Source organism: Octopus sinensis, unplaced genomic scaffold (genome assembly GCF_006345805.1).
Source record: "Octopus sinensis unplaced genomic scaffold, ASM634580v1 Contig13942, whole genome shotgun sequence".
Lineage (NCBI taxonomy): Eukaryota > Metazoa > Mollusca > Cephalopoda > Octopoda > Octopodidae > Octopus > Octopus sinensis.
Window position 1 is genome coordinate 157,414 of NW_021833065.1, and position 12,664 is coordinate 170,077.

General features: G+C 34.5%; 1 protein-coding gene across 4 annotated transcripts in view; it reads left to right on the forward strand.

Annotated features, from left to right (window-relative positions):
- Positions 1–6,566: 6,566 nt before the first annotated feature.
- LOC115229953 (septin-7) overlaps positions 6,567–12,664 on the forward strand; it is a 169,757-nt gene continuing 163,659 nt past the window's right edge. For 2 of the 4 annotated variants that reach the window (XM_029800210.2, XM_029800211.2), the window contains exon 1: positions 6,567–6,930. In XM_029800210.2, coding sequence (XP_029656070.1) covers positions 6,927–6,930 — 4 coding nt within the window. In that variant the 5' untranslated portion in view covers positions 6,567–6,926. Of the gene's footprint in view, positions 6,931–9,481; positions 9,484–12,664 lie in introns of all 4 variants that reach the window. The other 2 variants (XM_029800212.2, XM_029800213.2) reach the window with 2 other exon arrangements.

Below are 12,664 nucleotides of genomic sequence, written 5' to 3' on the forward strand. Positions count from 1 at the left end.
CTTTTCACTAGTATTAGTCAACAAAACACAGTCAGCTGACAGAATTGTTAGAGCTTAGTGTCATTTCTTCCAGCTGTTTACATTCTGAGTTCAAATCCCATCAAAATGAAATTTGCTTGTCATCCTTTGGGGAAGCAGGGAGGGAGTGATAAAATAAAGTACCAATCAAATACTGGGGTCGATGTAATTGAGTAACTCTGCCCCCGAAAACTGCTGGCTTTGGTGCCAAAATTAGAATGAATTATTAGTCAACTAGTTAATTAATTAACCGATTAAGTAATTGATTGTTTGACTAATTGTTTGATCAGTCAGTTGGTGTTTAGATAAATCAAACCACACCTGGAGCAATGAGGGTATGTCATTGATGATATTGTGAATGGCTATGTATGGAGTCTGATGAACCAAATGATTGATTGATAATTCGATTATTTACACAATCAATTAGTTAATTGATTAATTCATTAATTAGTCGACTACTAATAATAAGAGGAGGTGAAACAGAACCAGTTTGAGCGTTTATATTGGCAACAGAACTGTCCTAAGATATAACATCTGTTCCATCAGACCATTTACATCAAGAATCTTGCAAAACAAATACTAAAATTACACACACACACACAACACATACACACTCATGTATGTATGTATGTATGTTCATGACTGTGTCTGTGTGTACAAAAAGAGTAAGTTCTGATAGAACCATATTCCAGAAATAGCAACTAATAAAGGATTTTGCTTGGTAAGAGGAGACTAAAGGGAAAGCAAAATTTTATTTTACTTTTTTCCTCCAACATGTGCCAACATGGAAAAACAGGTTAAACTAATAACAAATTTTATGACACACATACCCTGTCTTTCTGATTATCTGAACCAATACAGTAGACTCTTTTTAGAATGCATTCTCTTTCACTTCATTTATTTATATTTTATTCAAAATCAAGATCACAATATTAGCTATCCAAGCTTGTCTCTTCCTTTCTGATTGGTCATGTATAAGTCCTTTTTATAAATAAGTTCTTTTTTTACATTTTTCTAATTTTTATTAGTTGATTGTTTTTAACTCTTTCTGGCCTCTCTTTCACTCATATCTCTCTCTCTTTCTCTCTCTCCCCCTCTCTCTCTCGTGATCTCAAATTACTAGTTATATTATTTGCTACTGATATGGATCTACAAGTAGAACATTATTCATCACATTTGCTTTTATCATTCATAGTCTGGCTCCAGTACATGTTTATATACCTTGGAATTCTTTACACCACATTATACTTATTTGATTGGTGGAGACAGTTGACACTTTACTTTTACAGGTTCACCTATACATACCAAATTTTTTTTTAAAAGTCTGTTTTTATCAAAAGAAAAACAGAGATGATAGTCAGACGCTATGCCACTAGTATAGTAGCAGCAAATTTAATCTTTTGCAATGAGAAAGTTTTAATAATAAATAACATTACTGCTATCAGAAGAATATATCATAGTTATGTACTTCAGTCATCTTATGCAACAGGATTTATCTGCACTTACTCTAATCACTAACTTCTGTTATGTTGAGTGGTATATGCCTTACTGGAACCATCTGTCTTCATTTCCAGGTGAGAATGAAGGCTATCTGGCTTTCATGTTCACTTGAGTAATATGATAGGCATTTGGTTTCCTGAACTTAGTTATACAAATGGTTAGGCCATTTGCATCATAGGATTCCAAAAGCCTAAGCAGCAAAGAAACAGACTTGAAAAATCTATAAGGAAGGTAACAACAGACAATGTTATAAAATAGCTGGATGAGAAACTAGAAGTTGGGTGTATTTAGCTAGAGGAGATGTAGAAAGTACAAAGGTTCACAGATATTCTGTGATGCAAGGGTCAGAGATATGAGGTGTCCAATCTGCAAGACAGTGTGCTAAGGAAATCTGAAATGTCATGGGGGAAAAGTGTTTTGGAATGACAGAGGACACTTAACCTTACTTACTGAAGAAAAAGAGACCTGGAAGTACTTGGATGTGAAGAAAACATGTGAGAAAGAGGTCTTTTCCAAGTAGACCAAACAAAGGGACCAGCCATCCAAGTTAACAGCAGCAAACAGTGTGATTAAGAATATGAAAGGATAGTCACCGAGATGCTTAAAATATCTAGTGAAGTAGGACACATCCTAATTACTTGAATAATTAATCAGGTAGTATAAAAGTCATCACATCCAATGACTGACATAACAGTGTCATTAAAAGCTGCTACAGGGGCAAAGAAGATGTGATAACAGAGGCAGCAAATTATAGGACCAGATTATGAAGCTTAATCATAGCACAGTTGATTAGAAACAGATTTAACCTGGATGAGATGTAGTTCAGCTTAATGCCTGAATGTAGCACCAATACCAGCTACATAGTAAAACAACTACAGAAGTACTTAACTAAAAGTAAACCACTATAACTAGCATTTGCCAACATATAAAAGGCTTTTTACAGGGTGCCATGCTTTATAATCAGGTGGCTGATAAGAAAACCAGATGCAAATAAATGGCTTGTGAAGGTTATATATGATAGTGTTACACAATCAGCAAACTGGAAGTCAGCAATGATGAATTTAGCATACAGGTAAGGATTCATCAGGTCTCGGTCTTCAACCTCCTCCTATACACTTTCACCCTTCAGACTATAGCAGAAGTTTAAGACCAGCTGTCCATGGGAACTCCTGTATTCTTATAGTCTAGTTCCTACAGTTGAATCTGTAGGAGATTTAGTGAAGAAATTCCAAACCTTGAAGCAAAATCTAGGCTTAAGAGACCTCAAAATAAACTTAGTAAAGGTTAAGGTTTTTAAAAAGTAGGCCCCTGTTACCATCAGGGAAATGCTTGATATGCAGATAAAGTGAAAGTAGAAATTCCATATATTGTGCTCAGTGTAAATTATGGATGCACAACTGGTGCAGTAGGATCTCAGGCAAAGTGTTAAAAAAAAGCAAAATTTATATATAGCCTGTGTACATGAGTGGTTAGTATCTAGAATATACATGAAATTAACTCTTTCAAATGTCCAGGCACTTCTCCAGAAGTAGCTGATAACTTATACTATCTAGGTAACCTAATTAGCAGTTAGGATGGATGATCTGAAAGCATAATAACCAAAACAAAAGTGGGTTGCAAAAAAGTTCAGTTATATCTGCTGGTAACAATGACTTTGTCTCCCAGTGTGAAAAGTAAGATGTATGATGCTTTTGAGTGAACTCAATGCTGCATGATAGTGAGATGTAGACACTAAGTACTGAGGACTTGCAAAAGACTAAAAGAAATTATACACACATGCTCTGCTGGATATGTAATGTTAGCTTGTATGAACTATTGAGTTCAAATAAGCTAAGAAGAAAAACTGCATATAAAGGCAGTCAAAAAGTAGTGGGCTGGAATAGGCACACAATACATATGGATAATGACAGTTGCATAAAGAAGAGCTCAGAGTGAATGGAACCCATGGAAGAAAGAGCTCAGAGTGAATGGAACCCATGGAAGAAAGAGCTCAGGATGAAGTGGTGAAGACTGATCTTAAGATGTCGTATTTTATGAAGGTGATGGCTTCTGTGCCGGTGGCACGTAAAAAGCGCCATCCGAACGTGGCCGATGTCAGTGCTGCCTTGACTGGCTTCCGTGCCGGTGGCATGTAAAAAGCACCAATCCGATCGTGGCTGTTTGCCAGCCTCACCTGGCACCTGTGCCAGTGGCCTGTAAAAAGCACCCACTACACTCACAGAGTGGTTGGCGTTAGGAAGGGCATCCAGCTGTAGAAACACTGCCAGATCAGACTGGAGCTTGGTGCAGCCTCATGGCTTCCCAGATCCCTGGTCGAACCGTCCAACCCATGAAGAACGGACATTAAACGATGATGATGATGATGATAGAGGATTATGTTGATTGATGATACACAGTGCTGGAGATCTGATCCCCCATGCAAACTCCATAATATGTACATTAGAATAAAGATAATGTTGGGTACTAGGATGTACAATATATATGTCTTTTCTCTATTTTGCATAAGTCACCATCTGCTGCCCTTTTGCCTATTTGGCAAACTTTCATTTCTCTGGCAACCCTTCTCTTCACTGGACTATGCCATTCATGAAGTGAGAGAAAACATTAGATATGTCCAACCTCAATCTTCTATTCTGCTGCCACCTGTATTTTGCTACTTTTCTCCCCCATCAATCACAATACTTGAGTAAGTAGGGATTACATAAAATCTTCTGGTACCCAGTGGATCCCTCATTTACATTTATGTATTGACAGTCAACAACCCCTTCCCATGAGGTTACTTTTTAACCTGCATTATCTTTCTATGCCACAAAATTCCACTTCTTTTCCTCTTGGTCACTTTTTATTGACATCCATTATTTCTATATGACTATGAGAGGAAAATTAGGCACAAGAGGCATTAAATGAAGTGTGCAATAGAGACAACTACATTTGTATGGCCATGTGAGGCATATGGTCATGTCATATCATCATCATCGTTTAGCATCCGCTTTCCATGCTGGCATGGGTTGGACGGTGCAACTGGGGTCTGGGAAGCCACAAGGCTGCACCAAGCCCAGTCTGATCTGGCAATGTTTCTACGGCTGGATGCCCTTCCTAACGCCAACCACTCCATGAGTGTAATGGGTTCTTTTTACGTGCCAGACGAGGCTGGCAAACAGCCATGATCGGATGGTGCCTTTTACGTGCCACCGGCACGGAAGCCATTCGGGGCAGCGCTGGCAACGGCCATGTTCAGATGGTTCTTGGTCATATGATCATATGGTCATGTCGTGTGTATGATGAGGACAGCTGCAAAAAACGAGTGCCAATTATTAAATGTATATGGAAAAGGAAAACTCAGGAAAACATGAAATGAAGTAGTGAAGACCAGCCTCAATTTGTTGAGCCTCATGGAGGAGATGACAAAGAACCTAGATGAATGGTAATTCTCTGTTCTTGAGAAGACCAATCCATCTTTGTAAAAATAAGGTTCTAAAGGCATATTGTTAATGCTTTTGCCCTGCATCTAATCTGTTCATGTCAAATCTTCCCAGCAGCACATCTTTGTGACAAAAATCCTTCCTTCACCCTTCTAACTTTGGCAATATTTCCACATCTACTAGATGAGGGCAGAACTGCATATATTCTTCACCCCAATTTCTGTACTACCAGTAATCCCTCTCCTTGGAATCACTTCCCTTGCCAGTCATCTTGTACTCCCGGTCTCATTCCTTGCCACAATATTTACATTGAATGTTCCATTCCCTTGAACACCCCCTCATGTCTATCAATGTCCCTACCCCTTTCTGAAGTTACTTATCCACTGTGTGTCTCTGTTGCTGTGCCCCTTCCATCCCCACAACACTTCACCTCATATCACTACATCTCATCTATCTATAGTTTTATTATACTGTTGTTCTCCAGCACACCTTTATGTATTACCACCTATCACCTCCTCCTCCTCTTTGACTTACTATTTTCTTAACATTCCTCCAAACTGAGATATGCCACTGTCTACACTCCCATCCATGTTCATCATTCACTTCTCTCCTCATCTCTATTATCTATCACTCTCCTTTCACATTCTCACAAACCTACCAACCCATCCAGCTACCCTTCAATTTCAGTCTTTATTCTTTATACACCTTCTTCTACCTTAAAGGTACACCATCACCCACTTATCATTCTTTCTCCTTTTCCGGCTGGAGTAGCCATGTAACATCCTGTACATTCTGTAAAGTGGTTGGTATTAGGAAGGGTTTCCAGCCATATAAACTTTACATAAGATTTAGGGACCCTCTGTAGCCCTCTAGCAAGTTGGCTCCCATGAAACCATCAAACTGATACCAGCATGGAATTAGGATATTAAATGATGATGATGATCATGACGACAATGATGATGGTGGTGATGATATATTTGAAAAAATGAACAAGAATGGCTTTTCTGATAATTTCTCCTCTTTAATAATTAGATGTGTATAAATTATTAGGTGCTAATATATATATATATATATATATATATATATATATGTATATATATATATATATATAGATAGATAGATAGACAGACAGACAGACAGACAGATAGATAGATAGATAGATAGATAGATAGATAGATAGATAGATAGATAGATAGACAGACAGACAGACAGACAGATAGATAGATAGATAGATAGATAGATAGATAGATAAATAGATATATAGTGAGAGAGAAAAAGAGAGAAATTAATACATATAAATATGTGTATGTAAGCATATATATATATATATATATATATATATATGTGTGTGTGTGTGAATATATATACATATACATACACATGATGTTATATATACATACATAGACTTGTTTTTATAAATATATACATAGTTATACATATTTATATATATGTTTATATTAGTATATTATATACATTTACATGTGTATATACACACACACACACGCATACATACATACATAAATGCATGCATTTATGCACACACGCACATTCACATTTTAATACTGTCTCCTACTCCTTTGATTTCAACAAATGCACCTGACTAGATAACCATGTCTTTATGCATTGGGCTTAGTAGTATGAATGAATAGCTCATATTCAACCAAAGAAGAAAGAAGAGAGAAGCATTTATCCCATGTCGAAAAATAATATCCATACAGTTACGATAAGAGGGAAAGTATTGCAACAACTTATAAAATTCCAAAATTATCTCAGATTGAAAGAGGTATTGTGTAGCAGCAGCAGAAAAAACCGAAACTTATCAATGGAGTCTTCTCGACAGTGAAAAAGGGGAAAAACAAAAAAGCAGAACACCCAATTCTCAAGACCGCCGAAAGTGGTCTGTGCGCATGCGCAAGTTTACTGTCGTTTGTCTTTAGCATCAGTTTCTAAACTGTCTGCCTGCTAATTCACCAGTCAAATAGGAATATGGGTAAGTTTTTTCCTTTCAAGAATTTCTACTGTCGGCTGTTGGTCATACTTTTCTTTCTACCCAGCATATCTATCATGTGTTCGCTAGGTGTTGCTCTGTTTGTAATTATCACCGATATAAGTTGCAATTCCACCGTGTATATATATATATAAGCGAAGCCGATTGTAATTTTCATATTTCAATGAAACTATATTTATTTTCGTCAGCAGGATCTTATGATATTTTTTTAATTACTGTTGCGGAAAAAAAGGGATGGGTTCGGTTAATCTGCTTGACTTCTCGAGGAATTTTTGTTGAAATATTATTAATATACTTATATATTTAATGTAACTACGCTTATATTTGTACATATTTCGTACCTATCTTTGTAGCGCTTGTATAAATTAGACAATAATACATATCAGAACGTGTATTTCTTTCTCTATCTCCCTCTTTCATATGGTACACACGACTGTAATTATGTAGATGTGTATATATATTATATATTCTGCATTATCCGATAGTCATTAATTCCCATATTTTGCCTCGAAATTTCCCACCTTAATGAATATTTAAACGAGCGATTAACCATTAAACTGTAGTAATGCAGTAATGCAAAATATATTAATTAAAAAATTAGCTTTGGCACAATCATATTTTTTCTTAAGTTTGAAAGCCCATAAATTAAAGATTTAGAAAGTTAGTCGACGTTATAAATCTATTAAATGATCAATTGTGAATATACCACGTCTGCTCAACATTCCGACCGGGCTGCTACTACCTTACTCGTTATTTCTATCGGTGATTCATTCTGAAACTTCTTCATACATTCACACTGGGTTCAGATAAAATGATTGAGCCCTTAGGAATTTTATCTCTTTTTTTACCGAAATTCCTTCATTGTTCCTATGTTTATTCATTTTCATTGAAACTAGAAGATAATTTACCTTCGTCACCGTGCCGTTATATTTCTCCATTGTGATGTATTTTAAGTGAATGTTGTGATATGCATTTTGGTTTCAGTGAACATAATAGATATCTTGTAGAATCTCTACTCGCCTTAGCATTCCGATAAGACTTGGAAATAAATTTACCTTGGATTAATCAACTCATCATTTGTAGATTCTTCTTTTATATGGTTCTTTCATTTATTTATCACATTTTGTGGGTCTTTTTTTTATTTTGACAACTCATAGATTCAAACAATTTTCTTACATTTTACTCTATAATTGCGAAATTTAGATAAACCTTCGCTTTATAACCTCCTTATTTCCATTTTTGGTTTGTGCCCCATTTTTGTTTTAATAATTTTCTTCCCATTTTCATTGCAGCATCCCCTTCCGCTCAGCATTTCATATATTCCACTGGTTCCCACCTCTTTTCATTCTAACAATATCGTAATTTCTCTTCATTCCGCTTGATTCCCTTGAATCTGAGCTTATGTATTAACATTAGATTATTATTATTATCATCATCTGTTTCGTTACCTAAAGAATAACGAATATGTTTTCGTTTTATAATCCCAATATAAATGACTTGCACCTAAGATAAATACCACGATACTATGAATCAACGGAGAGCCGTTATGTGATCGCTTGAAAATCAGCCAAATTCCCTGAAATTACATCAGTACCATCATAAAAAAAAAAAAAAAAGAACTCTGGATATAGTCCCGGGTTCTTTGTACATTGAGAAAAACGGGATAGTCTCGGTTGAAATGCCTTTGATCATACGTCAGCTCAATCAGGTCTGACGTAGGGCTAATCAACAACAACCATGCTACTAGGTGCCAACAAGGGAGTTTCTGCACAGTCCCTCTCCTAGAAATAGCAGCTGCACTTCTCTCAACTAACTTAGATGACGTATTGAATAATGTAGTCATGTGTGCACGCAGCCGGCTAAAAAGGCAGGATGGTCACAACTGGAATATTCTTAATCATAGGTCTTTTCAGACAAGAATAATAACCTAGATCAAAGTAAAACCACCACGATACTGTATTAAGTGCCCCGCCATCACCAGTTATTATGTTTGATAAGTTTTCATTTAATGTTGAATTTTAAACAGTTTTGAAATTTTTACTCCAATCATTTTCGATGCATTTGCTAAGTTGTTTCAATTTTATTTGTATTAAATTCATAATTAATTTATTAGTCATTTAGGATTAAGCTTACAAATTCTGTGTTAATAGCTGTTGTTGATGATGATGTTGATAACGGAAAAGAAACAGAAATTTAAAAAAAACAAAAAAAAACGCAATTGCTCTGATGCTATCCCGATTTCAGAGACTACTCATCTTAAATGTTAGTAGCAGGCGTGACTTGTAGGATTACAACTTAGGAGTTGTCACTGCTATCAGTTGAAGCTACTTTGATGACACTTAAGTGTTGAATCTGTTTGACCTTAAGAAAACTTATCCACAAATAATGCCAGATACTCACTCCTGTCAAAACATTTCCTCTCCGAAACAACTTCAGTGTAAAAGGTCTTCAAGTTGACTCGATAATTATCCCCATTAGCTAGCTGCCTTCTGTAATAACCAAAGGTAATATTTGTATATAATTAAGCAGCAAGCAGTCTCTTCCTCTATTGAAATGTGACACATTTTTTTTTCTTCCGCTGATGATGGTTTTACACCACTGCATTCATAAAATACTTTCTTGAGTTAATGAATGCCACTAAGGGCAAAAGACATAATGTACCAAATAAACTCTTTTATTCATAATCCAGTGACTTGGCACATTATTATTTAAATATAAATAGAAAAAACAATGACTATTAGAATATAGACATAAAAACTTTCATACTTTCTTTTTTGGATTTTATTGTTGTTTCCAAACATTAGCTGTTAAAATAAAATAAAAAATTAGAAAGGAATTTTTGACCAAATTTTATATGTATAGTAATGCAACACATTAACATTCTACAATGTTAAATTAACATTTCTAAATTTAATGATTGTTAGCTTTAATCATAAAAAGAAAAACATTTTAGTTCTAATATGCTTCCAAGGCTCAGTTATTTTTTTCAACTTGAATTTAATTTTCCTTTTGATTTGAAACATAAGTCAAGTAGAGGAAGCCCCTCCTGCCTTTTCTTTCTTTTCTTTTGCAACATTTTAATTAGTATTATTCAAAACTTGTAGGGTTTTGTTTTATTTTTTTGCAGTTCTCCATTATTTTATTTTATTTATCTATTTTGTTTAGTTTTAGAATACTAAAATATCGGTTGCTTCACGTGACAGCTTAAGCTTGTTGCCTGGTATTATTCTTTTTAACTGGACAAACATGTTATGAACTATATTTAACCAAACTTTGTTTTAAATATAGACCACAAAACTAAATTTGTGGCTTCTAAGTTAATTATTGGAACCTACTTAACTTCTGTACTCTAGATCTATGCATTAAGTTTACAGATCTTTAAGACTTATTCTTATATTTTCATTCTCAATTCAACTTGAACCATGAAGTTCATTAGTATTATCTAAAGTTATGTAATTCATTTGAAACATAAATTAACTGTTACTAAAAAAAGATATGTAAATAATTTTCAATACAGAACAGTATACTGAATAATTTGATTGCTGTTAAAAATTTAACTGATCTAACAAGTATCTATAAATGATAGCCAAGAAGAATAATTAGAAAAGTAATTTATTATGATTCAGAGAATATTATCAATGTACTTTGTCAATTTGAATATAAATATGAATCTGTGTTTTAATATACCTGTAATTTAATTACACATTCAAATATTTTTTATCTATAATTTCGATTTTTTTGGTCTATTATTTCTTTTTGAAATTCTGTCCATAAAAGAAAAATAAATTAAGCAATGGCACATGGTTCTGAGTTCAGTTCCACTTTGTGGCACCTTGGACAAGAAGCTTATGCCTTCTGAGTGGATTCAGTAGACAGAAATTGAAAGAAGCCCATCGCGTGTGTGTGTGTATATATATATATATATATATATATAGTGTGTGTGTGTGTATATATATATATATATATAGTGTGTGTTTGTGTCTGCACCCCACTGCCGCCACTGCTTGACAACTGATGTTGATGTGTTTACATCCCTGTAATCTAGCAAAAGAGACTGATAGAATAAATGCCAGGCTTAAAGAAAAGTTCATTCGACTAAAAGTTCTTTAAGTTGGTGCTCCAGCATGGCTGCAGTCTAATAATAACTGAAACAAGAAAAAGATAAAAGATTTTAGTGATGGAATATTTGTTGTTTTGCTTTTCTTTTGATTAAAACTGTAAAAATCAGTTTCTTTAAGTACTCCATAAAGACATTTAACCTTAAAATATTTTAATATGCTAGCAATGTTAAGAGTTGATTTGTTAATTATTCTTTTTATAATTTAAATTAGGTTGCATCTAAGTAAAACTAGGTATTCTTTTCCCTCATTTTTCACTGGCTCTTCCATTGTTGCAAAGAGAATGTGTAGATGTGAAATATCTTCATCTTTTTTTTTATCTTTAAATCTGTTTGTGAAAAAGTATAACAACTGTTTCTCACAGCAATTTCTCCCATCACCCACCACTTTCTCTCTTGCAAGGGGCTTCTCAGTGACTGTAGATTTAAGTTTCCATTACTGACATTAAATTAGTGTTGCCTTATCTTATATCTCTCTATCTACTGGATGTTCAAACATCTTGGTTAACTATGTGCAGCTGCTGATATAATATGGCTCCCACAACTGCTGTTCTCTTGGAGTATTGACACCATTTTGGACTCAAAATATTTAGCTTCCTCACAAACCCTGAATGAAGAAGAATGGCTCCATAAATACATGTCATATTCTATGTTTGACAGATGACATGCGAACTAGTGATGAGGGAGTAGGGAAAATTATTCTCTTCAGTTGTCAGATGTGAAATGTTTCCTTAAATTCACTCTGATTTACATTTGAAATTTATGTAATTGACTACATGTAGTGTATACAAACTGTTATAAATTGAATTTTCTTAGCAAACCAGTTAACTTAATTGTTTTTACTACATAAAGGTTGTATGATAAAGGAATTGGTTAAATCACACTAGACAGAAGCTTCTGTTTCTACAAGAATGTATGTGTGTGTGCTTATGTATGTATGCATATGTATATGATAGTATGAATGCATATTTATATATAACAATATGTAGGTAGGAATATGTGAGTGTATATCTATGCCTGTATATACATCTCAATATTTATAGATAAATACATGATGTATGTATATATGTGTGTATAAATTTATATATACACATATATGTATGTATATGTATATATGTACATATATATATATATATGTCTGGTGCAGCCTCCTGGCTTCCCAGACCCTGGTCGAACCGTCCAACCCATGCTACCATGAAAAACGGATGTTAAACGATGATATATATATATATGTTTTTTTTCTACTCCAGGCACAAGGCCCAAAATTTTGGGGGAGTGTGTAGTCAATTAGATTGACCCTAGTACACAACTGGTACTTAATCTATTGACCCCGAAAGGATGGAAGGCAAAGTCAACCTTGGTGGGATTTGAACTCAGAATGTAAAGACAGACAAATACTGCTAAGCATTTTGCACGGCATGCTAACATTTCTGCCAACTTGCCGCCTTTTTTATGTATATATTGGTATGCACATATATATATATATATATTCATCATCGTTGTTGTTTAACGTCCTTTTTCCATGCTGGCATGCATTGATTGGTTTGACAAGAGCTATCCAGACCCCAGTTATCTGTTGTATTATGGTTTCTAAGGGAG